The sequence below is a fragment of the Zonotrichia albicollis genome, chromosome 3 (assembly GCF_047830755.1).
Source record: "Zonotrichia albicollis isolate bZonAlb1 chromosome 3, bZonAlb1.hap1, whole genome shotgun sequence".
NCBI classification, from domain to species: domain Eukaryota; kingdom Metazoa; phylum Chordata; class Aves; order Passeriformes; family Passerellidae; genus Zonotrichia; species Zonotrichia albicollis.
Window position 1 is genome coordinate 36639744 of NC_133821.1, and position 27713 is coordinate 36667456.

At 38.5% G+C, this 27713-nt stretch overlaps 1 protein-coding gene across 9 annotated transcripts in view; it reads right to left on the minus strand.

Moving 5' to 3' along the window:
* Positions 1-27713, minus strand: part of THADA (THADA armadillo repeat containing) — a 151987-nt gene that overhangs the window by 74315 nt on the left and 49959 nt on the right. For 7 of the 9 annotated variants that reach the window (XM_014264420.3, XM_026791065.2, XM_026791066.2 and 4 more), the window contains 3 exons: positions 26810-26899; positions 25307-25438; positions 12526-12694 (listed from right to left, as the gene is read on the minus strand). In XM_014264420.3, the coding sequence (XP_014119895.1) occupies positions 12526-12694; positions 25307-25438; positions 26810-26899 (391 nt within the window). Of the gene's footprint in view, positions 1-12525; positions 12695-19723; positions 19778-25306; positions 25439-26809; positions 26900-27713 lie in introns of those variants that run through there. The other 2 variants (XM_026791069.2, XR_012579471.1) reach the window with 2 other exon arrangements.

Here is a 27713-nt window from a genome sequence, read left to right on the forward strand (position 1 = left end):
GGAAACAGGGCGTGTATGTGAAGTCTTTGAGTGTTACTATGTCCATCTCTACATCTTCCAGAGCCTTTTTATGGAAGTGGGTAGTATTCACTAGATGGGGAAACAGGAGAATCACCAGAGCACACACATATTTTTATGCTGATATTACTAACTTTTCTATTAACATAATAACCTAAAAAGTATTAAGCATGTAGCATGTTTCACATAAGATACTGACAACCTGATTTAATTTTTCTTCTTTGTCTTGAGTTGGTTTGGGTTCATAAGTGACTTCATTCCATAGAATGAAGGCACTACCTTATTCTTATGGCACAAAATAATTCAATAGGTACAAAAATCAAGCATGCACTCGAGCATGGCTCCAGTTGTATTTTCTGTGGGGGAAAAAAAAGTGAGCAGTGTGCTCTTTACATTTCCTGTTGTATTTGCCAGCAGTGTCTGTTTCACCAATGAAACAAGAGGGACAGAACCTTGGAAGAATAAATAAAAGATCTTCTGCACTTAACAAAAGTGAGCCGAGCATTTGTAATTTGTGAGATGTGCGTTTTCTATAGAAGTGTTTCATAGGGACCAAGAGAAGTTGGCTTTTCCTACCTCACTTTTTTTCTCTTTTAAGACTATAAATTCAATATTATAAAGCTAAACAAATGCATGCATTTGGATTGGTGAAAGGAAGAAAAGGCGCTAAGAGAATTCAACTATACTCAAGTAAAACTCAGTATGAACTATAAATGCTCGATGTCTTCCATTTCTGTCAGCTGTTTTAGTGTTGAATTCATAAGCAATTTCTCCAAGTGAAAAGGAAGGTTTAATGTTGTTGATGCATTTGCACCAAAAAAAGATGAATCAGATTTTCCAGATGTAAAGGTTTCCCAATTCATACCTCTGTCACAAAGAGCTTTCTGCAGCTTTGAAAATACCTCTGTATTTGAGGGGAAAAAATTAATAACGATTGCTTATTTTTCACAATAAAAACAGGCCAGAATGAACAACTACAATCTGCAGAGGTAACCTGCCAAACAGAGATTGGGACATTCACTGCAGATGTGAAGATGCACTGAACCTGAAGTTTACGCTTCTGAATAAAATCAATATACAGATACATTTGGCCAGCATTTCTGACAGCATTAATTTAATGGTAATTACTCTGGTGCAATAAGCAACAAAATACCATAACAGCAGCTATTCTGTAAGAGGATGAGGTCCAAAACAGAGATAAAAAGGAGCAAACATCTGAAACAAGAGCTGGTGGGAGAGAGTTGATAGTGAGGGTGCCAGAGGAAACAGGGTAGAGATAACAGAGGCACAAGCAGCTAGGGAGGGCAGAATAGAAGCACCTGCTGCTTATCATTGCCTCAGAAGCCTTATTAATTCTTTGGTTGTTTAAAGCTGTGGGGGAGGTTTCCACACTCCCAAATATCAAGGAGACTCTGATGATCCAGACAACTGGCACCTTTTATGAAGCAGAGAAAAGGAGGAATCTTGACAGGTGATAAATTTAGAAGCATCCCTCACCCTCTCAGCATCTCCCCTTGCTCTCTTCTGTAGTTGGACCACTACTAGACAGCTTCCAGGACGTAAGAAAGTCTCTGCAGGGTATACCAAGTCCAAGGGAAGCCATATTTTTTCATCACCCAACTTACAATCCACATTATTATCACTTCTGGCCTTGCACAGGACCATCCCCAAGAGTCACACCATGTGCTTGAGGGCATCATCCAAATGCCCCCTGAACTCTGCCAGGCTGCTGCTGTGCTCATTCTCTGGGGAGTCTGTTCCAGTGCCCAGCCACACTCTCTGCTGTTTTCCTGATACCCAACAGAAACCTCTCCCAGCTCAGCCTCATCCTATTTCCTTGATTCCTGGGCAAACAAGTGAAGAGGCCAATACCTGCTCCTCCTCTTCCCCTCACAAGGAAATTGTAATTGCAATGAGATCTCCTCTCAGACTCCTCTTCCCCAGGCTGAATAGACCAAGTGACCTCAGCCACTTTCACATGGCTTCCCTTCAAGGCCCTTCATCAACCTCAGGGACCTGCTCTGGACACTCCCTAACAGTTCCATGTCTTTCTTACATTGTGTCACCCAGAACTGCCCCAGCACTCGAGGTGAGGCTGCCCCAGTGCAGAGCAGGACAATCCCCTCCCTTGCCTGGCTGTGATGCTGTGTTGGGTGCCCTCCAGGACAAGGATGGCTCTCCTGACTGCCAGGGCGCTGCTGGCTCAGATTCCACTTGCCATTGACCAAGTGGAATATGAGTCAAGGTCCCAGGGTCCCTTTCCATGTAGCTGTTCTACAACTTCTCATTTCCCAGTCTATACACACAATCAGGGCTGCCCTGTCTGAAGTGCAGAATTGGGCACTTGTCACTGTTAAAACTTCATAGAGTTGGTGGTTGCCCATCTCTCTAATTTGCTGAGGTCTCTCTGCAGGGCCTCTCTGTCCTCAAGGGAGTTGACAGCTCCTCCCACTTTACTGTCACTGGCTTTTAGTTGAGGGTTTTAGCAGAAATGCCCCAGAACTGGAATCATGTGGAACTAGACAGTTGGAAACAAACTGTGCTTCAGTAGAGCTCTGCTCCTTCACACTGCCCCTGACCTAAAAGTAAAACATGCAGACAGACCCTACAAGGAAGGCACCACTTCTACTCCTCCAAATAAATTCTCCACCACTAGGTACAACCATAACACAGCTTCTCCTTGTTAATCACACACCCACATAAACTTTCTGTCCCATGTACTCTCTTTATGTCTGTGAAATGTCTGTACAACTCTTCCTACGCCTGCATATCCATTTACTGTTCTTTTCTGGCCTATGCATAAACACCAGTGGAGGAACAAAACCAGAGGAACACATTTACAGAGTATGTTCTAGCTCAGATTCAGCCATTTAGAGCCTCAGTAAAAAAAAACCACACTAAATAGTCAAACAGCCATGTGAAAAATATTCCTAAAAAATTTTAGCACAACAATATCTACTTCAAAAATGCTGATATTTTAAAATACTTAAATACATAAAGGCAAGAAAAAACAGTATTAAGAAACACTACTGAAAGAAATGTCTGTGACATACAAACATTTTAAAAAACCAAAGCAATTAACATGCATTAAATTGGTTAAGACAGAGAAAGCACACTATGTGATTTGATGCATTAACACCCTTGATATATATTTTCACACACTGGAAAAGTGTCTTCTTGTTTTGGTTTATTTTGTATCACTTCCTTAGATTTCCAGGTTTTTCCTCCTTTCTTCCTTTCAATTTTTTTGTTCCACTATTCAAGATTCTTGCATCCTGCTCCTCAACACTGATAAGTCCTTACTGAGTACTTACCCACTTACAAACACCCATCCATTTTCATTTCTGTTCTCCCACCCAGCATTCTTTTAAAATTCCGTTTTCCCAGCTTTCTCTTCTTTTCATGGAGAATATTCTTCTCTTTTGTAAACAGGCTGAGAGAGCTTCCAAAATACATAGAAGGCACCTTCCCCTATTCCTCACTATAACCTGAACTTCTGAAAACACAGAATAGTAAAAAGGTCTCACTGTATGTAAGAATTTTTCATACATCCTCAAGCAGTCAGAACTTATCATGGATGGGTATTTTTAAAAGTATATCCATAAAGTGTATTCAGGATTGTCTTTCATTTGGCTCTGAAAATTTTAAAGACATGGTTCCTAGATCAAAAGGAAGGGGAAAAAATCCTATGTGGGTTGGATGGAAAATATGTTTTGGGAGATGAAAAATGAACTCCATGGAGTACTAAATTAATCCACTGCACCACCTAGGAGAATATTATATCTTCAGTAAGCTTTACAAGTTTCAGCTTTTCCCTTTCCAACTGTAAAAACATCCTCTGCCAGTGACAGAGTGATAGGATTGCTTTCCTGACTAATCATGAGGGATACTTATAGATTCATAATGCAAAACAGGTGCAAGAAATATGCACAGAATAGAACACTTAGAAATTCAGACTTCACAACAGTTCAATTGTTGTTCTGGGAGGTCTAAATCAAATTACTCAGCCAGTGCCTAGAATAGTTCAACTGTCTTCAGGAAGACTTCAGTAATGAAAAGTAAAACACTGTGCTGAAAGTTGTTTTTCACATGTCCATCATTTAAAGACAAAATAACATATTCACTGTGAAAACTGTACCTATAAAGAGGATTTCTCCTTATTAACACCTAATCAAAGTTGTTTTATATAACCACACTCACAGATAGTGTTTTCAGTCACTGCACTATTATCCACAAATACAACCAGAGATGCCAGGTTGTATGGATGGCTGTAACTGAGCACCAGGCAGAGTACCTCAAATGGCCACACACACAGGCACCCAAACCTTCTGCTAGCAAGGCTGCAGGAGCTTTTATTCATAAAGGAGTAGAAGTAGGTGCACTACAACAGCAAGGCCAAAACATTTGCAAAGCAATTGCTTACCACAATCAGAGTAACAAGTGCCAAAATCTAGGGTATGGGAGAGAGGGAAGCAGTGCATCCATCGAGACATCTCTCTCCCTGCACAGAGGGGACAATTGACAGGCTCTCCCTGGCACTACCCAGAGTAATCATTATTATAGTTACCTCTCAATCAAAACAGTAGTTGTTTTCACTGACTGATAAATGTTGCTTATTCTGTACTAAACCATGTCTTTTTTTCTTTTCACTAGAAAGAGGTGACCCCACAAGGTTTAAAACAACAGCATCTTTGCATATCCTTAGCTGCTGTAGGAGGGAACTCAATTTTGCAGAAACTGAAGAGACCTAATAGAGTTTTAAGTGCTGTGTATATCTATGTCCTTCTGAAAAGTGGTGACATGTCTTAGGAAGTCAGAGACAATATCTGGGAGCATTACTAATTACAGTTAAAGCAACTTCAAAGCAATGCACAACCAGCAGGGCTGCCCAGTCAATCAGTCGGATTACGTGTCTTTTTCTCAGTTTGTTTTTTTAATTAAAAAAACAGCTGAAAGAAAACTTCTGGCAAGACCTCATCAATGACTCTCCTTCAGAGACTGCCTCCTCCCATTCCTGGAACTCAGCTGTATTTCTGTTGCATTCATAGATACAGATCTCATTCTCAAATGCTCACTGCCTTCTTATATCAGTGTACCCTTACATAACAGTCAACACAAATTTACAACATAAAGAAATGAGACAACTGTTCTGTTATTGCCAGCTCCATATAAATGATGTTTCCAACCTGACATCAGTATTTCTTTTTTGTTTGTACTAATCTTGAAAGTAAGGCTTATCTTGAAATTGAGGTTAGAAGAGAAACAGCTGAAAGGAAGTTTCCCTGGAAAACATTTAATTTTAGCAGGTTTATTTCTTTGATCAGTAGACAATGTAAGGTTTGTTTACTATATTGAGTTTTTATAAGCCAACATTGAACTGCTACACTTCAAACTTTACTGCCAAGACAAATAAAATGTAATTCACCATAGACAATGTTTCTAGGCTACTGAATAAAGCCAAGAAAACAATAGACTACTTCCGCATTCATTCCCTCAGAATCTGGAGATCCTCTGTCTTCAAAACAAAACAGGGAAAAAATATGGTCACTGCCAACACTGCTGCTAATTCACATTAAGGATTTTTAGGTGAAATTCATAAATAGTGCACCTCTCTCTTTTGCCCAGCAACAAGGATCAGAATCCTTCAAAATGTATTTGACTTGTCTCCTCATATTCTCACACTCTAGTCACCAGAGTCCATGGGATTTTATTACCTATTCAGTCCAATAAAAGGCAGGTCCAGTGACTGCTTGTGAGTTCTCCTTCATGCATCGTTCTTCCCTGCTTTATTTTCATATTATTTAAAATACATTTAGTCCTCTGAGTAAGTATTCAAGTATTAAACTCATAAAACACAAGAGTGATCACAATCTGAAATACCTAAAGCTTGACCTTCCTTTGGAGCCATTTCAGCTAAAATCCTCCTCCTCAAAGGAAAGAAAGAGGCATCTGCATTCATTAAGCAGACTCTACTTTCATCAACAACAACCTGTCTTAATACAACTCTGCCAGATAATTAAACTGCCTAACATACTGATGTTTTCATCATGAATTGCTGCTTTTCATCACTACAACCATGTACTAAATTTTTATCTTCCCAAAAAGTCATATCCATCCATCTCTGGCTCAAAAGTGCTGGAAGCTAAGATAGCGCATGCAGATGTTTCTCCAGCTGCTTTATCTGCCTTACTCCTTTTCCTAGGCTTGTGCCATCAGTCCTTGCTGGAGGGAGCACCCTGACTCAGACAAATCTTTACATGACCCAGTATGGCTATTATAAGGTTGTGTTCTTGTCCTGATTTTCTTGCTGCTCTAATGAATGCTCCAACCATCCTTTAAATCAATTAAATAATCTTTAAATCCCTTCTTCCAGCTCTCCATTAAGATTTAAAGAATCAGCATACCCAAAGAGTTGATACACATAATTTAAAGTTCTACCATTGCACAATTCTTGATGTATTCAATAAACTCCAGAAATATTAAAAAAAAGAAATAGTACATGACTTTCATAGTATTCAAGGCCAGGCTAGATGGGTCTCTGAGCAACCTGGCACAGGAGAAGGTGTCCCTGCCCAGGGCTGAAGGTTGGAATCCGATCTTTAAAGTCTCTTCCAACCCAAACAATTCCATGATTCTATGATACAAGTCCTGTACAGAAAAACCTACTATGCAACCATGAAAGTGTTTCAATCATATTATTATTTTTTAATACAAGGGCTCCAGATTCTTCCATTTTAAGAATTTTCAGAGAGATGGGACTAGTTTTATAAGATGCTGTTATTCCCTGAAAAGTAACTGCTAACTTCTTGACCCAATAAAGTCAGTAGGAAGTTTAATTTTTACAATGAATGTTAAATAATGTAACGAGGTATGAAGCCCAATATCTCCTATAAGTCTAATTTCTGTCACATGCAACTGAGTCAATGTGACTCATTCTGTTCTTCAGATTTGAGATGCAAGTGTTGCTTGTTTCAAAACAAAAAAGGTTCAAAATCTCAAAACAGCATTCCTTGCATGAGACATTGCATTCATATGCCTAACAGAACTGTTTAAATTAATGATCACAAAAAACAAACAAACAAGGAAAAATCAACCTCACACAAACACACACTTTGAATCAGCTGGTTACCCTAACACCACAGAATTTTGTGGAGAAAAATTAAGTTCGGAGAAAGTCTGAATATTAAGCATAACAATTTGTGAAGAGCAAATGACTGCTGATTGCTGAAAGCCAAAGCAACATTAAGCGATTTTCCATTTTTATCTTCATGGAGTTTTAACCCTGCACCAAAGCATAACAAATTCTCCATTTCATCTGCCAGTTATATTTTGTATGTCTTTAAGAACCGATCCCCAGAGAGAAGGAATACAGTTTTTCTCTTGCAATGCAAAACATTGGCATATGCTTAGGGAACAAATCTCAGGACAAATCAGTAGGAGTGACAAAGTAACAGGAGTAAGTGGGAAGATGGCAGCAAAGAGAAGAGAAGCAACCAGCCAGGCCTCGGATGAGAAGATGGGGGATTGACAGAAATGTTCCTGGGGACCACAGCAGAGCAAGCAGAATTTCTGTGACTTTTGAGTTACAGCAGTGACCAAAACCAATCACAACAGGAAGGATCCCCCTGCAAGAACATGCTAGACCAGCAGAGGATTTTTTTTTTTTTTTTAATTTTACTCTATGTAGTTTTTTGATTGCTTGTACACAGCACCACCAAAAATGTAAATACTCATCATGACCAAGGCAGATTCCTGAAAAAAAATGTTCTTCAATGGTATGTGCTGGAAAAAACTAGGAACTTATGATAAAAGCTTTATTTTGGATTGTGCAATCTATCTCCTGGTGAAGGCAGCAAATGGAGGCACACAAAGTCATGTAGTCCCCTCCATATATAAGCAGCAAGTGATGAGGGAGAAGTCACTGAATCCTCCTTCCTCCTAATCCACGCTTTAAAAATGCAAAGAGATTGCAAAAAGCTCTTCAAATAGAATGGCCAAATAAGAGAAGCAAACTTGTTTGTCCTAGTGTGTATCCCAATCTCAAGCTAGACACTGTCAGAATGTAGAAAGTAAGGCAGCACCTTCAACATTTCAGAACAAGGCACAGACAAGTTAATGAAAACACAATGTCTCTTTTAATAACTTTCATTGACCTAATCCCCTGTGTTCTGAAAATATGTAACTGTAAGCTTGCCAAAGTGAATGTGAAGATCAAACTGATAAAACACAAGACAATGAGTCAATTGATGTGCAGATTCATTCATTTGAAAAACAAATAAACCTTAACAGTAATTATGTCTGCTCATGATTAATGGCAGCTGCCCAATAGATTCTTCTTGACATGACCAACATGTAAGGGTATATACATTCTCATTGGAGTACAGACTTTTCCAGTATACAAATGTGAAAAAGATTTCTGGAAACTAATGAGTGCAGAACTGTGACTGAAAGCTCCAGTCATACCATTGCTATTCCACTGTACTAAAAACAACTGGATTCTCCATCTATGAACATCATACAGGCTTTGAAACCCAGCATCAATCATGTTAACTGATTCTCTCAAGATAAAAACAAAAGCTGAAGTCTAACATCTGCTTTCCCTGGCAAACCAATCTGAAAGTTTATGCATTTGGGAGGGTTTTTTAATCATCATAAATAACCCACAACCAGATGAATTAACGGTGCTGCCTTGTTTTCTGGACAAATCTTTATAGGGTCCCTGTAACTTTTCTTCACTTTGAAGCACTCAGAGGAAGGGTTTAAAGAATTAGAGGCATTAAAACTCCATGTGCAGATGCAGTCTGTGATCCTGCTGGGATGGCAGAGGCAAGATACAATAGCTGACATGTCTGGGGTGAGGCAATGGAGGGACACAGGTCCTTTAGGAAGGACAGGTGGGGGACATGAGAAGATGGGGGTGACCTCTCTGTGGCAGAACAACTGGAATGGCAGAGCTTTGCCTGGGGGAGGGTGATGAGCCAGCTGGGAGCTCAGAGCTAAGAACTGAACTGGGGGTGACACTGCAGGGGGTGTCTGCTACCAGCTGCCAAACAAAGCAGGACAAGTGGACAAGGGCTTCTACAGGACACAGCCTTGTGTCACCAGGCCCTGCTCCTCATGGGGGGCTTCAACCACCCTGGCAGCTGCTGGGTGACCAACACAGCCCCATGCAAGCAACCCAGAGGCCTCCAAGAGAGCACTGGTGACAAAAGTCATCACCTTGATAAAAGCAGCAGCGGAAACAAGGAGAGGAGCTCTGCTGGAACTCAATCACACCCAAGGAATGACTGAGTGAGGATGTGAAGGTAAAAGGCAGCCTTGCCTGGCTCATTCTACATTTCTCTTTTTTTTTTGGAAAGACAGAATATATACTGCAGAAATTCCAATCCAAGAGGCAGAAGGTCAAAAGACATTTGATACTGTGATAAGGAAACCTCACAAACTTCCTAAATATTTGTAAGTTCCTTGGCAACTGCTAAAAGTCAAAGATACACAAGCCTTTAGGCTTCCCTAGTCAAATTTTGATACTCTTCCAGAAGTCCCTACATAAAGCTCTGGATGAGATCTTCCTTTCAGCTAATCACGTAAAAAGCTGAGATCTTAAAACAAAACAAGCCAGAAAGATTTCCTTATTCAAGAAAGCTAGTACAAAACGTTTGCATTTTCTTGTGAATTAGAAACTTTATTTCCTTCCCCCAACCCATGCCAATTTGGTTTATGGAGCAAAGCAGAAACTGTACTCATAAAGGAAACATTAAGCATAGAAAACATTTTTTGGTTGCCTTATTTAAGTCAGTGCATTTGCTTATGATGCAGAACTGCTTCTTGAAGAACATCATCAGCTCCCCAAGTGTTAGAGAACAGCAGCACCCCCTTCATAATTCTTGAAAAGAATTATTCTGTAAAACCTGTAAAGCATAACATTATTTTATCCTCATGGACATTCATATTCCTCTGCAAATTGGGCCACAGTTAAAACACTATGGTGAAAAAGACATGTTTTCCCATAACGCAGAGATCTCAAGTTAAACACAACACATCTACATCCACTGTCAAAAAAGCACTTCTTGGCAACCTCAGCATTTTGAAAACCAAGCCATGTCTGGACAAGCACTACATACTGAACTGTGTTTGAATTATATTTCTATAAATTACATAACTCTGAAACATAACTGAAATATACCTTCACGATTTACTACATCTGGCACTGCCACCTAATGCTGAATAACTCCAGCCTTCCTTTTCATAACTGGACAGTATATGAACACTGAAATAAAAAACTCAAGCAATGAACCTAGTAGCTCCTTGTGTCACTGAACAAATCAAATTACTGAATTCCATTTTCATAAGATATTGGCCTTGTATTGCTGGAAAAACATATATTTTATTGAGTTTTGTACAGACTTGCTCTTTTTAGTAGAGATTTTTGTCTTGCTTTTATATCAAGGAGGATGATAAATCCTCCACTGTGTCATGGAAAAGCAGTGCAAATAGTTTCAAACACTGCCAGATCACCATCTCTTCAAGTAATCCTTCTGAGAAATAGTGCTTTAACCAACAGTTCCCATAACATATTTCTACATTTCAATAGGCCTTACCAGCAGATTTGCAAGTCCCAATTAACACTGATAAAAAGGAAACTGAAACCAGGCATCCAGCAACCCCTAAAAAGTCACAATGCTTTCTTCTCTGTACTGCCTACCAGAAGTGCAAGCTAACTACAGGTTAAACTACCTGGCATTGGTAATCTGGAGCTACAACAAACACCACTGCCTTACCTCCATTTTTTGCACATCTTTACCACCCTAAAATATTTCTTCTGAATGTTTTCTTATTTTAAATTAGCAACAGAGAGTTGTCATACCTGTCAGGCATACACTAAATTAAATTAAACATTAAATAAAGATTTTGAGTACCCTTGATTTATAAGCAATAACAGCAAAGCCCATGACAAATGTGAGAAACCAAACCACTGAACTGTTATGGTAAGACTGACATTTTTTGGAAGAATATCATTCTCTGACAGCATGGTCTCTCCTTGAGCAGTACAAATTGAAGAAGTAGCTCCTAGCAGCTGCTCAAAACTGATGAAAAATCAGGTTAAAACTCTGGGAGACTATCTCCCACCTCATAGGTGTGGAAAGCTTCCTAAAGCTATGCATAAGATTTCATTAGCAACACTGAATTAAAAAACTAGATCACTGGGCTTTTTCATATCTACCCTGCATTATTATTATTTTTTACTATCTTTCTTCTCCAGGTAACTGAAAAGAAGGCAATTAACTCTATACACTAGTGCCAGTCCATACCCTCATGAGTAGCTATAATCATTCTGGATTGAGGAAGCATTTCATTCCCACTGTTGGAAGAGCCCTCCCTTCCTATCACTTCAGGAGCTGTGACACAGCAGGGCTGCCAGCCAATGTGAGGATGGCAATCCCCCCTTCCCATACAGACACAGCACGTATCCCCTGCACGTATCAGGTGCACCGACTGCTTTCCTGAGCAGGAGCCCATCCCATACTCTGCAAAACCCTCTACTGTGACCAACCATCATTCAAATCCAGATTCAACTGCCTGAAACCCTTTATAGGTAAAGGTGACATGAACAGCTCTAGAGGGACTTCACCCATTGCCTAGATTTCCTGAAAGTCTTGATTTTAAGAGGAAATAATATGTCTGAAAAGATATAATTAAAACCCAAATCAAAACAAACACACACACCCCAGCATAGAGCTTGCAGTGAGAACATGTCTCTAGAAAGCTTGCCAACTAAGACAGACCAACAGAGCTGATCGTGTACAATATGGCTTTGTTGGAGGGCTGCTTGAGAAAAACAGGCAATAAAAATCAGTAACTTATTACCATGATAGCTTGAAAATGAAACACAGTGAACTGACTGCCATAAACCAGAGGAATGATAAATGGAGAATGAAGAAATTTCTGATAAGTGAGCTGTTCTCCAGAATGTTTCCAGAATACAACAGTATAAAGCTTACCACAACTTGTACAGCACACTGACAGAAAGCTGCTGGTATAGCAGGAAAAGCAAATGGACTGATAAATAATTATGTGGGTCAGTAGCAAGCCTGAATATATATACAATGCTATTGGTGCATGGAGTTCAGCTTTGCCTCAGATGTGCTCAGTCATTTTGGGCAAGTCGCACAGATCTCTCTGTAAATACGTTCAGATAGGGATATTTGCTCTTAAAGCACTTCAATCTCTGGAGATGAAACATTATATGAAATGTAAATGTTACTACTTACAGCTTACTGCCTTCAAATGACAGCTGAAATGTGCATTCCACATTTATCATCTGGCAGAATAAACTCAAAAGCAGTCTTCATCTATGTTTTGACAACGTGTGAATGTTAAGCACAACTCATGGTATGTTATCTGGCTGTCAAGTATGACCAAAAACTTTTTTTAAAACCCCAACAGTAAAAAAAAAAAAGATGAAAAACCTTCCCAAAACAAAAACAAATGAATGCAAAACAAGCTTACTTGCAGCAGGGTTCCATGAACAGCGTTCTGCCTCATGCCAGGAGCAGCAGAGTCCGGGAGCCCCCGCAGCAGGGCCAGCGCTGTGTGCGGAACCTCAGTGGCCACAAGGAAGGGAACCAGGGCCCGGCCCGACATCTCCCGGCAGCGGAACACGGGGCTGTGCCCACACCTGCAGAAACCACACACACCCCATGGGCACGGGCCATCCAGCGAGCCACCAGGCTGCCCACAACAGCACAAAGACAGGGCAATGAATCCAAAACATATTGCTCACAAATCCAATATACAGTCATGCCATAGTGAAAGGTAAGTCACACCAGAGCTACACCAGAGGATTTGTTGTCATTCACAAGTTCTGGTGTTTACATAAAAGAAAACAAAAAGGAAATAATGCAATTATTTCCTTTTCTTTCTGGATGTTTATGTTACTAATCACATTCAAGTGTATTATGAGTTTGGCTTAAACTGTTAGCTCCATGTAGTTAATCAGATGTTTCCATGAGAACACAACATGGTGTCTACTGAATTTTGGGCTAAATGTCCCACTGGTTTTCAGAATACATTTAAAGGCAGGAAATAAAAAAAAAAAAAAAACACATGGGAAAATAATTTCCTATTATTTATAATTAGTATCTAAAAGAAAAATACTTTTTATTTAAAATTAACTGCTAAGATGCAAGACTCTATATAAAGCAAATGTCATGAAGAATCCTTTATCTTTAGTGCTATTAAGGTTTTGGTGACTAGCTGTAGATTTATGAAAATACATGGAGAATGAGTAACAGTAACACATTAACCACTCATATTCTACTTTAGTACCACGTATACTGAATTGACATGAGTAGGAGTCCCTAATTAGCTAAGTAGGTTAGACTAAGTCTTCCAAAGCCAGCATGTGTCAATTTTGGTATTGCAGGTATAATTGAGCCACACAGAGAAAACTACCTATAGGGTTTAGACATGAAAGGCCAAATGTCTTAGGTGATGGAAAATGCAGTAAGGCTGAAGTTATGCTCTGCTACCTCCCAGATGATTGTGATGATTTGAGAGATGGCCTTCCCTACTCCAATACTCTCATCCCTTTCCTCAATTGCTTCCTATGTCTTTTCAGCTTATACAATCCCAAGTAGACGAGATTATCCCCTGCCAAAATGATTTTGACCCCTGCTGAAAAAAACAAATCCAAAAAACTCTGCAGTGTCACGCCCACATATTTAAAAATTAAAAGAAATTAAAAGGTAGTCTAAATTTTCAAGTATCTGTATCAAATTTAAATCAATACTCAAAGTAGTAGTTTACTTTAGTTCACATGAAAGAAATACAGAGAACAGGTTCCGTCTTGAACAAGCAACCAAATTGGTAGGGTTTTGAAGACTAAGAAACTAAACAGTCTTAACTGAAATAGATACATTATGCCATGGCATGCCTGAAAGACACAGATCTCCTTCAGAGGATCTAGACAGAGGAACTACCCCCAAAACCACAGGTTTTTAAAGCAATTTTCAGCCTTGCAAATATGGTTGGATGTTCCATCATGATTTTTACAAAGACCATCTTTACATTTCCTTTTCACAGACTTGCTATCCTTCACAAGAGGATGCTAAAGGAGAACAGTCCCAATTAGAAGCTCTGCCACAGGGATAAGCTTCAATCCTATATTGACAAGGTGCAAGAAGAAATTCAGTTTGGCTGTTCCTGAAAGAACTTGCTTTTTCTTAATAACAAACATTTTAATTCTACTCCACAGTAAACTGAAACCTAAGTAGAGATTATTTGCAACCATTCTTTCAGCACTGCTGAACCACATTTTCTTAATTTTGTTTATTACCTTTTACAGATCCCAAAGAATCTGTCATGTTTTCACAGGAGGAGTGGAAAATGGGTAAAATTCCAGGCTTTCCTCTAACGTGTGCAAGGGTACTTTCTAACACTACATGCTTCAAGAGGAGTTTTTTTCCTCAAACACAATGCAATGAATTACTACATATTTTTAATAAACTACTTAATTCATTCATTCATTTTCTTTCTGGATGTTTATGTTACTTACTAATCATATACAAATGTATTATGAATTTGACTTAAACTGTTAGCTCCATGCAGTTAATCAGATGTTTGTTGTCTTTAACTTTTTTGTCTTGTAAAAACATCAAAGACTTACAACACATGCACCTACATACATGGAGATACAGTATTTTATATGCCAAATTTTGCTCCACTCTAGTATTTTATCAAATTTATAATGAAAATAGAAATGACTGCTGTATATTTAGAAAGAAGAAAATAGTTTCATGTTACAGGCAACATTTTCTCAGCTGCCTGAAGTCCTCCTGCAGATCAGCCACACAGGTGCCCAGTCATGGAGAGCTCCCCCAGGATGCCATGGATCCAGCTCTGCCACCTTCTGTGCCTGAGGGAAATGCAATGCCACAGTCCTACCTGCCCAAAGGGCAAGCCAGCCCCCAGCCTGCCCCTGTCCTACACAGCTGCTGCACACTCATGCACACTTCTCACACTCCAGGGTGCAGGGACTCACTCCTTAGTGGGAGCCCTCAGAACAGCAGGCCCATGAAGTCTGTACTAAGGAACAAAAGCATCACAAAAGTTTAGGAACAATAAAGTATCTGCTTTATAGGAACATGAATGGGAACACATGGAAGGTATTTCACACCAACAAATGGCTTCCCAAATCTGAAAGGGGTTAAAATTCCTACTGTTTCTTCTCACTTATTGAAAATATTTGTTTAAAAATCTAACACTCAAAGAAAATCAATTGTTTTCAATCCCCATCCCCCAGCAAGAAATAGCACTGATAATATTTCAAAACTACTCCTCCTTTCACAGGCATAAGCCAGATGTCATGCCAAGTCACTACCAGTGACCTATCCCTGAACTTCTGCATACCCTGAAGGCACTTAGGTGTATATCTCTCATTTTTTGAAGGCACTTGGCTTCATTCCTGAATCATGCAAGAAGTTTGCCAGGAGAACATCAAAACCTACACTAGTTTTTCCATCCTCTAGCAGCACCCTAGAACAGAGAGTTTTGATATTTACTGGATTCCACTTACATTTAACCTCTCACCTGTAAACAAAACTAAACAGGATCAGTTCTCAAAAAGGGATAGAAAGACTGAATGCAAATAAAACAACTAAGCGACACAAAAATAACATTCCAACCAAATCCAGCAATTTTTTGCTCATTGTTATTTCAAGCCCTAAACCATACACTTTAACACTGAGTCTATTACCTGTGTTGTTAAAAACTTTAATCTTGAATTTAGCAACCATTACGGGAAGCAATCTCACAAACTGCATCAAGAAATATTATTGCAAAACTCTGGTAATCACAGTAACTTAGCTTCTATCTGCAGCAAAACCCAGCAGCTTCAGAAAGAAACATTTTAAGGCCATGAAACCATTCAGGTTACTCCTCCTGCAGCAGTTTAGCACACTGCCATCCCTGAGATGAGTCTCATTTATGTGACAGCAGTTGCCTTGTGGGGGTACTGGCAGAAAAGGCACCTCCAAACACTTCACCATCCAGACTCTGCGCTTCACCTGGCTACAGCACAATGCAATTCTGCTGCAGGCTCATCCTCTCTGCAGGAAATACCAGCAATGGAGCCTTGCACCCATTTGGACAGCATGGATGTGTGTGCAAAGCTGCATTTAAAACTGCTCCATCTCCTTGGACTGAAAGGTGCTTGGGGGTGGCGGAGGGAAGGTGTTTCAACTATGTGACACTACTTTTACATGCAGGTCTGATATAAGTAAACTTCAAAATCTGGGAATTATCTAAAAAGTTGTCATATGTAAAAACATACATTATGCCAGCCAAATTTTATTACACTTCAAGGCAGCAACAGGAACGGAACTTGCAAAAGCCTCATGTGATATACTTCTATTCAATCCTGAGAGCTGTTAACAACTGTAGTATTTCACCTTGAACTCAGTACTGTTTATCTAGGTGCATGTGCATGAGGAACTGGATGTAAACATGTTTACTTGAAACAGTCCATGATCAAGAACAAAAAGTCAATAAATCTGAGAGGGTTTCGCTCTGTGTAACCGTAGATTCAATTCAATGCATTTCCAGTGCTCCGTTCCAGCTCCAACACTCAGATCCTGAACCACCCTCCCAACTGATGTGATTTATGACCAGCTCTCATAAGGCACAAAGATTCCATACTCCTCTGCACACATCAAAGTATCTAATTTATTACTCTGGCTACAAACAACAGAACACTAGCTGTAAATAATAATATCTTAAGCTTCTTCTGGAAAAAAAAAGGCAAAGAAAAAACAAACCTGCAGGTGTTTCCTATGTCCTTATTTTCCATCCTTTTTCATTTCTCCCCAGTAACAGACTTCATATTACCCAAATTAACAATGCAAATAAGGATTACCTTTTAGATAAAGGTCACAGAAACAAATGAGTAGAATTAATTCGAAAAATTACACTTGTTGCTGAAAATATGTTCATTATACTAAATTCCTACAGTTGTGAGAAGGACTAACAGGGAGAGGAACGTCTATTTCCAGGTTTTACTGGCTGTTGTCACACCATCTGTGCATTACTAACAAAGTCATTGCTAATGAATGAAACAGTGAAATGTTCTGAAGAAGGAGTCTCTGAGCTTCTAAGCCAAACCAAGTACCCTACCAATCACAAAGAGCTTGGGAGAAGAGTCCAGCACGAGGCAGGAGAGGCTTTGCAATTCAAACCAACCAACTCTGCCTGCAAGTTAAAGCCTTTTAACATGCACCAGGGCTTTTCAAAGATAAAAGTGATTGAAATATATAAATAAACAAAAATCACATACATGGTACTCTTTGAATCCTCATGGCTAGCTGTGTCACAAGGTCCTAACAAATGTACACTAAGAAAAAATTGTAGTAAATCTTCTGTCTGATTCTGTATGGACAGGGTAGATAGTATGAGAAGGGGATTTTGCCTTTTCTCCATGACACAGCTATACAGTCCCAGTTATGTCATCAGTTCTAAAGCAAGAATTAAAACCAAGAAATTAGAGCGAGGGAAAACATGGATGCTGGTCAAAGCTCAGAGAGAAAAATATTTAGAACAGATTCAGCTCCTATTACAAGGAGCTGGTTATTAAGATTCAAGAGCATTGTATGCATTCCTCATGATTATACAGTAGTTCATTTTTTCCCCTTCAAATTACCTCCTAAAGGAATACCTTTAGCAACTTCAAATGCAGTGTGACAGGCTTCCAAGCTAAGTGAGGTCCAAAAATAGAATTAAAAGCAACACTCATGCTTCCACACAATTAAGCAACTTGAACTTCTTACTGTAGATCAATCAGCAGGACACTACCTATTTCTTACTGGGAGAGTAAGGCTTCCTGCAATACCAATGATAATTTACTACACATATACCTACAGCTTCTTTTGTTCATTTATTGATCTCCTTGGTTTATGTTTTTCTTTTAAGGAAATGCAACCATTTTCCATTTTGGTTTTTCATGTTTCTTAGCAATTAAAGTCTCCATAGCATTTAATTTTAAAAACTTACTTCTCTGTGGAAACCTGTATTGTAATTGGCCTGTTTTGTTCTTTAATCTAAGATTAAGATTTAAAAAAAAAAACAAAACAGAAAAACCTGAGACTTGATATAACTTCTCATTATTTACCTGAAGAGTAGGAAAATATTACAGAACTCTAGCAGTTTGCTGGAGGTTTTAGATCTACAATCAACACATACATATAGCTCAGAAAGTGTTTGAACAAAAACCATGGACAGAAACAAGCCAAATTTAATTTCACATTATTTTTGCAGTACTAATCCTCTAAATTCTTATCTCTTTCCTTTAAAGTGAAGTTAATGGTTGCCCAAACTTCTAGTCTCTTTATACACTGTGTTAAGTATTTCATTCTTCCAACTTGGCCAATTAAGATAAAACCCTATGTTTTTGTAAGGGCAGTATTTTCCACAAGCACTTAATGAAGCAGAGTAGCCATAAATACTGCAGAAGGTATGTAGGCAAAGTACACAGGCTTTTATTTGTGAAAGCTGTCCACAAGCTCTGCCAGGAGCTGTTTCTCCATATGTTTCCAAGGCCTTTCTAAGGAAAAATTATAGACATTTCTCTCTTCTTGTCACCAAGGTCCAGGTTAATGTAAACAAGTGGCCAACTGATACCAAGCTGAATCAACATCAGAAACTTGAATTGTTGTGGTTTAGCAAGCCAAAACACCTAGGATCCCTCACATCTGAGTCTATGAAAACTATTACTAACGCTGTGTATAAACTTCAGAGAAGCAGAAATATGTTCTTGTCAAATGGAGATTTCCTAAGGAACATGTTGACACAATTTAAATGGCATCTGTTCTTGAAATCCCATTAAGAAATCTCAAAGAGTCTGTCTAGGTAGGAAGCCTCTAGGTTTATTTAACTACCACTGACGTTACATGAGGGTAGAGCCTCCATTTTGGTTCATGGCACTCTAGAGAAAAAAACAAACTGCTCTTAATGCAAGGTCTTGTAAAAGACAATTTCATTCACAATCATATTTCTACTTTGTTAATTGGTGAATTGTTACCATGATGTTTCACAACTGCAGAATAACAGACAGAAAAACACACCACTTACTATCCAAACAGTTGGGAAAAAACCAAAACAAAGACTACTTTCTGTCTTAACAACTCTGTCATTATTTTGAACTCTGTGAAAGGGAAGTTGAACGGAAAAATCAAGTCTCAGCACCTTGCAATGATTTTCAAAGCTTCAGATGATTGTAAGCAAAACTGCAACATGAGCAATTTAAAAAACATATCATCAGACCCATGAAAACATCCAAAAGATCTGAGTTCTCAAAGACACTTCCCTTTCAGCCATCCCATCAAAAGTATCCAGGCCATTACTAAAAAGCCTTGCCAGTATTGACTCTTCTCAAACTCAGACTGTTTTTTTAAAGAATATTTGCCTGTTCAAAACATCATTATACTTAGTTCCCGTATCATTGTCTGGATAGTTAATGTATTATTTCTCTCTATTTTCATATTTCTTCGTGCAAATACTTTTCCAGAATAAGCTAAATGTTATTTTTTGGATACTTATCTTGACCAGCAGAGTACTTGCTGGTTAATCTGAAGTATATAAATGTATAATAAAATTACTTCACCAATCATTTTTACAGGATCATGTTTCAAGTAAGCATACATCAAATTCAACATACATCACATTTTAACCCAGGATCCCAGCCACTGGTCCTCTTCAGGAGTCTGCAACACTGGAAAAAGAGAATTACTCTCAGTACTCATGAATGCCTTTCTGCTAAGTGTCACTCTTTATTTCCCATGAATCTGACAGCTCCCTGCAGTCTGTGCATATTTCCTAAACTGCTTCAGACAATAATCTGCCAATGACTGATGAAAACAGTGAAATCTGGAATAAGAAATTAATAACAAATACCTAAGGGTTGTTCTTTCCCATCAACATCACTTGGATATGACACATATGTCTAGAGTTCCAGAGGAAAGACAGGAATACTGTAAAGAATGTACAAGATTAATAAAGAGTTTTCATAGATCAGAAGGTCTTGAGCAGCCTACTGCCAATCAAGACCTTTGCATTTTTCCCTAGCATTACAATTTGAACTTAATCAAATTGGAAAAAAATACAGCCTGTTTACAATTTATTTAATATTGCTATAAGGATTAAAAGGACTGAAACTCTTCTTATTAATAAATATTTACAGTGACCCATAAATATTTTTAGAGATCAGTATTAATCACTATGCAATCAGGATTGCACAGAGAATAGACTAACCAGAAATGGGAGACTTCCAAGACAGTCCCATTTCATTAATGATAAGCTCAGTGGGGAAATGAATTCCTGTCCTTCCCTCCTTCTCCTCCAGCTATGCAAAATTTCCACTTTAGATGTCAAGCAAGAGATTAAATATAATAAAAATCTAAAAGACAATGTATGCTTTAGGAGTACACATTGCTTCTTTATTCCAAATGTCTAGACCAGCCCATGTTTTGGGAACCTTGCCCATAATAAAATGGGTGATCTGTCCTCATCTTGCAATGACTGGCCAGCCCCATGAGCTTCCTCAAGGAGGACAGGGCATTCCAGTGAGTCAGAGCCTGATCCCAGTCTCACAGGGATTCCATATAATGCAGGATTTGCAAACAGTTATAATGCTGAGCACTTATACTAAACAAACAATAGGAACTAAAAAAATCCCAAAACAAATTAAAAAACCAGAGACAAAGACTGAGAAGATGTGCAATTGAAAAGGGAAGCCAGGGAGATGCTTTCATAAACAACTGTAACCAAAAGGAGCTATTGTAATATAGCAAGGCTGCAGCACACAGCTTGTTGTATATTTTAATCTATTATGAAAAGACATTCCCACAAAAGCTCTTTCCTTATCAGACCCCTGGTAAGATTCCCAGTCTTACAGAAATGACAGCTGAAACCAGGGATGTTTTAATATTAATTCTTCTAGCGCTGCCATGCCACACTAAAATACAGGGAAAAGAGGAGAAAGGCAGAGGAAGTACTCTCACTTAGCACAGTCATCTACCTTGTTTGGCCACTTTACCAAAAGATACCAGTGCTCAGCCTACAGAAAATCAGATGGCTGCTTTCAAGGCAGATTCAGGACAACATACTAAATCCACACACATAAATGCACATGTGTGAAATAAAACAAACACCAAAAAATCTGCATTTAAACTTACATAAACAGCAATTTCAGCTTATAAAATATATCTACATGAATTATTTCCACCAAGCTCTTCTCAAACAAATTGAGGATATCTGGTTACTAGAACTTCACCAAAGGCCTGTTTCTTGAGCTGCTCTTCCTATGTAGCCCATACAGACTTTGTCACAGGGCTACAGTGGAACAGAACCAGTCACCTGACAGACTGGATATAATTTAACATAAACACAATACAGAGCAACCAAACTTATTAGCACAAGTCAGCAAAGAGTAACTTTCTCAAATGAGCAACCTACATGCAAGTAACATAACTGACTGGTAAAAATTCAAATTCACACTACCTTTTGCAGTATTAATACTACTCCATGAGACCTTTTCCTTAAGGAGTGAGCTCTCTCACATTTATGAAACAGCAAGACACAACTGAAACTCAGAGAGAGCCTCAGAATTCAGAGGTCAGCCCCTCTGCTTGCTAGGAAGCTAAACTAAACCTGGATCAATCTATTTATAAAACTCATAGATGGTAAGAATTTTCTCTCTCCTTCCCTCAACACTGTTAAGAATGGCTACAGGTTTTTCTATTTTTTAAATTAAAAAATTACAATGCTCCATCCCACAAAACTTTTCCTTACCACATACCGTTTTATTTCCCTTGCACCTTAGTGTCCATCATTACCTACCAGTCACAGTGATCACCCTTGCACATCAATGACAAGCTCTTAAGAACAAAACCAAAACCCTATCAGTCCAGAGTAATGGATGGAGAAGGGCAGAAAGGGAAAGAGGACAGCTGTAAAGTGCTTCCCTCTGCCATCCACCCAGGTCTCTGACTGGAAACAGCATCAGGACACTTGGGAATTTCGCTCCTCCATTCTCCATGAAGATGCATTACAGATTACAAAATTCTGCCCAAGAAAACAGTGTCTATTTCATAACTCTGTTAATTTCATGGGAAGATGCTCACATTTCTTGCAACATAATACACCTAGAAGCAGCACTGCTTTGAAATCTATTTGCTGAAGTTCTAAACAGTAAATTTCATGAAGAATTAAGTTTTGTCAGGTGGAAGCCAAGGCACATACATCCAATAAGGTTTTAAAACCTTATACTATTTGACATTTTAAAGCTAATTTTAAAAAAACTTTATAAAAGATTACAAAGTCACTCTCCTAAATAGAGAGTGACCATTCACATTTTTTTCAATTAGTGAAAAAGTATTCAAGTTAATAAAGCAATACCCATTTTACTCCTTCAGAGCATTTGGCCCAGAACATTTAACAATAAACAAACACTCTGTCAGTGCCATGGTACAAGAGGACATAAGGTAACCCAATTCTAGATCATTCTGAAGAGATTACAGCTCTTTGAAAAAGGGAGAAGGAGGCAAAAGGGAGGTTATGTTTTTGTTTCATACTTAAAACATTACCTCCCGATTACCTCCCTTGTTAATCAAAAACATGCTGTACATTCTTTCATCTTAGAAAGTAACCATTAAAACAGACCTATCTAGCTCTTTAAAAAAAATAAAAAGTGAGGTAATAAGTTGTGAATCAAAGTGTTCCCTTCCAAATAAAACATCTGCAGGGGGAAAAATAGCTAAATAGAACTGCAGATAGGTAATCAAATGCCCTAGTTCAACAGGGAGTAACAACTATGTGCCCAGAGATTGAGATTTGTCCTTGCAGCATTTAATCCTGCTCACATTGTGCAATTCATCTCGGCACGGTCAGAGCAACCACAGCTCTACTCCCACCAGATGGAAAATTCCACTCGAGCTGAAGAGAAACTCTTCAAAAGCCCAACTTGAATTCCTTCTGCTCAACCCAGTTTTGTTCACAGAACTGCTTGCCTGCAAGCAATATTCTGTTCGTCTTGTCAGTGCAACAAGTGAATGTTGCTTCCCTGCAGGCTCAGCCCTGGAATGGGTATTAGGACCTCATATGGGTCACACTCACCTTTCCTGTCTCCTCACCACATGGCTGCATCCCTCCCTGACACTGGTACACCATCCTCAACAAAAATCTCATGGTGAGGCACGGTATGGCATGGCAATTACCTGCTATCATTGCTTTGGACTACCATGTAGTTATATGTATATGCAGATGCTATAGAACACAACATTGCACTGAGAAATTCAAAGAAACAGTTTATATACACAATTTAATGAACTGGTACACAGGGCCCTTGGCACCAGACCTTCTCTTTGATCCTCTCTAATAGGCTACTTCATTACCACCTTCTGAAGAACAACCAAAGGAATAGGAAACAATTTTACTTTTGTTCATTTGCTACAACATAATGAAAAATAGAAAGGGAAATAAAAGATAGCAGCTTATTTGTTTTACCAAGATAAATCAAATACCATCACAATGAACCAAAAACACTCACAGCATCCAAAGAACAAGGGTGTAAGAACTGCAGACAGAAATACAGCCAGTAACAGCACACTGAGCTACATCATACATACATTTACCTCTGCAGAATCCTTGGAATGGTCCCCGGGCAACCATAAAAATTTCAATACTTTGCTAAGTAACAAGACAGAAAAGGCTCATCTGTACACCCACCTACAACTTTTTGTCACAAATACATAGTAATTTTATGCTACTTTTACACCTGCATCCCCAGCATTTACTACCAAAATCAATGGAAAGGAAATCCAGAATACAGCATCTTTACCTGCCACATCATCCCTCTTTAGGAACATTTAAAGGAAAGTAGGTCCAACAGTACTCGTCTCTTAAATGTTCCAGGTTCTTAGCTTAAAGATTTTATTAGGATTCTCCCCCCACATCTTCTGAATGAATTTAAATAACCTCAAAACAATAAGCTGGATAACTGTGAAAAAGTTATTTGGCTGGCGTATGTACCTTGCAAAAGGTAGTGGTCATAACAGAAACAAAGACAAAGCTAAAAAGTTGTAACCAAAAGCTTATCAAAAGTTAATCTACTAGCAATAACCAAAATTATGCTGAGAGATTGCATTAAAAAAAAAACACAAACAAGCATTCTCCAGTGCATTAATAAAGGCATCAAAACAGAGCCAATTACTGATGTAACAAATAATCTTAAACGTTTCCCAAAAAAGCATTTAGGATTCAGATACAGCAGAAAGCCAAACACATTTTATTGTTAAATACAATGTATTTCAAAACTGCTACTACAGCTTTTTTACTTTCAGAAAAAAAGGTAATTAGCATTTATTCTTGAAAATTCATTAAAAAAATCATAAAAGGCAAGAGATACATCACATCTGCTGTGAAAAAGAAGCAGACAAAGATGCTATTTTCTGTCCAAAAGTAGTTAAAAAATTGAAATATCTTATGATAACAACCTTGTCTTGTTTCACTACTAGATGAGCAAGATTAAGCATGGAAGTTTCTCACCCTACTGCACTGAAGCTTTCACACAGTTAGCAGGACTTGTTCTCCAATAATGGCGATGCTCATTTCTCCCTACCCACCACAGCTCTGACTCCCTCATGAGGCTCCTAACCCCAAACAGGAGTCATACAGAGTAGCAAAATGTCTGCTGAATATCTTCTTGTAACCAACATATAAGTGAAAGTTACACTGTATAAATATTTCAAAAGTCATCTTAGAAACACATTAGATAAAGGACAGATCCATATCTTTAGCTATCTAAGTGTATTGATGGGTGGATATGGAAAGAGATACATACACACATCTACAAATCTATATATTAGATACCACATTTATGTGTTGCAAACAATCATTCTGCAGGACTGAAAAAACCCATCAGAACCTTGTATAGCAAATCTTGCACTGCTAAAATCTGTCAAACTCATCAGTTTTAATCTTCCCTCTCAAGGGCAGCAGTGATGCCATTCCGCATTTGCAGATGAAGATTTTCAAACAAATCATACAATGACTTACATAAGTTAATATTCTTTCTAATTCTCCAAAACAATAGTAATACAGGAAAGTACAACCAATGAATACCAATTTTTCCTTTAAGGACTAAAACTGAAGAGAAACTTAAAAAAGGCATTTTATTAAAAAAATCCCGAAGATTAAAGAAAGAACTCCCATCACATAAGAAACCACTACAAAATCACCTTACCTTATAATAAAGGGGACAAAAGGTGCTATGCTGAGAGTTGAGTGAGAGCCATCCATTGGAGAGGGATACAGTCTTCCCAGGATTAAGAGCAAAAGAAACAGGCTTGGATGGATTTTCAACTCTTCAGTTTCACTAAACGAAAATATGTAAGAAGCATTTGGTGAAAAAAAACCATCCTCCTTCATGCTAGACTTGAGCCTCTTTCCCACAAAAGGGGCTTCTGCATCTCTGGTTCAAGGAGTTATCCTAGGCTGATCATTGCATGGGAGTGCAAACCCTGCTGGGATCAAACATGGCATCCAGTTCTTCTGCAGGGGACCTCTCTAATGAAGACACTCATGGCTGTACTGCCCTCACTTTCCCACATTATTCCAAGCCTCCTTTATTCCCAAATGTGGTGAGCTGCCTTCATTTTTAAAGAATATTAAAAACCTGCAGATAAGGTTTTTCTATGAACTGGGAAACAAAGATCTGAGTTACAAAAAGGTGGTTTGAAAAAAGTACTTTAATCAGTTTGAAAGGAAATGTGGGTTTAGAAAATAACATGTTTTACTAAAGAATAGTTCTTGTCATTGACACCAAGTGTCTACTCTTCATACAGTAAAAATAATCAGAAAACCAAGTTAAAATCAATACTTTTTGATCTATTTAACACCTAATAATAAGATACAAGTCTTAATACAAGTTGAAAAAGCATTCATGACCACCAACATTTCAGACAGCAGTTTTCAATCTTTTTCAACTCAAAAACTTCCCAAAATTTGCAGTGATGACACTGTCACCTTTTGTAACGTCAGGTAGAGTGGATTGCTGTACAGAAAATACACAAGCTCTTTTCCTAGAGCAGAGACTGCAAAACATGGAATGACTGGTGAAACTCCTGCTTCCTAGGCCCATTAAACAGTCAGCTGAACCTCACCCATAAATCAGCTGCTCAATTTCCACAGTTTATATCATAGCATTTCAAGAAAAAACAAAGCCAGCACTGGTTTACTTTACAAGTTCGTGAACCTGGAGGTAACAGCGTCATCCCAAATGGTATCATCTGCATTGATCAAATTGTAGCTCTCAGCCACCATTTGTGGAGTCTTAAAACAAGATCAAGGACCTTCCCCAGAGTCAGTGTGCTACAGGCTGGAAAGTGTTCATGTGGTGTTACTTGAGGCCTATGACCCCATATCACTTAAACATGCTGGGAAGCATCATTGTTAAATGTGAGACACTCAAATACCCGGGCTGTGTTTCCCTGAAAAACAGAAGTTCCTTAACATCTGATCCTAAGAACACAGAAACTCGTAATTAGTCAACAGTAGTTCAATCTTCAGAGACTTAATGCAATGTGCCAAAGTTAAAAGCAAAAAGCCTTAGCAAAAACATTAGAACTGTATCATTCCAAGAAGTACTGATGCATACAATGGCACTAGGGTGTGTGTGTGTGACACAAATCAGTTTAACCTTTTCACTTCACTTTGTATCTCAAAGTTTTCTCAGACATCATCTTACCTGTTCAAAGTGCTGGTTACAATCTCTAACTGCTTGAGAAGGAAAGGATAAAGGCTTGGAAACCGAGAGAAAAACTCCCTTCCCGTCATTCTGCAGAAACAAATGAAGAAGAGTCATAATTAACATTCGGCAGTAATTAATTACTCTCAAAATATTAGTTTATTTGTTGTATTTCTGATGCTACAGTGAAGCTGGAGAGGCAGAAGAACCACGCACACACAATGAATTCTCAAAAAAGGCATAATGTTTTCATGAAAAATAGTGATAAGAGTGCAGTTTACACAAGTTAAGTGACTGTCCCTATGTGTGCTCACTGACGCTTTCTCAGCTAAATTGGGAAAAGGGGATCTTAGATCCTTAATCACATCAAAAAGAAAAAGATACAACAGTTTAAATTCTGACAGTATTTTAACAATATTCTGGTTGAACAAGAGAAGATGACACTTGCTTCAGCATGGCTCATGTCCTAAATAGCTAACAGAATACACTTAGTAGACATGTACTAACAGATAACTCGATGATACTAAAAAGCACCTCATAGAAGTAATTCCTGGAAGATTTGTAAAATGCAGTGTCAGAAGAGTCTGAGCTTCCATTAGCCCTCTTTCCACAGTGCTACTTCCAGCACATGGCATTAGTGACACTGCAGGCCACTCTTCTGCTTCCTTAGATGGAGCAAGCATGTTCAAAACAGAGCAACCTACAAACACCCCAGGAACTCATCCCTAGCCAGAACCACTAAGGTGGCACAGTAAAGCTGCAACAACAGCAAACCAATCCAAGCTAAAAAGATATAAGTAAGAATCTTCTGTATTTGTTTTACAATCTTTTCATCAGATGGCTTCATGGTTTATATGAAACCACTCAGCATCATCCAAGCAAGAACCACTTGAATGTTACTGTG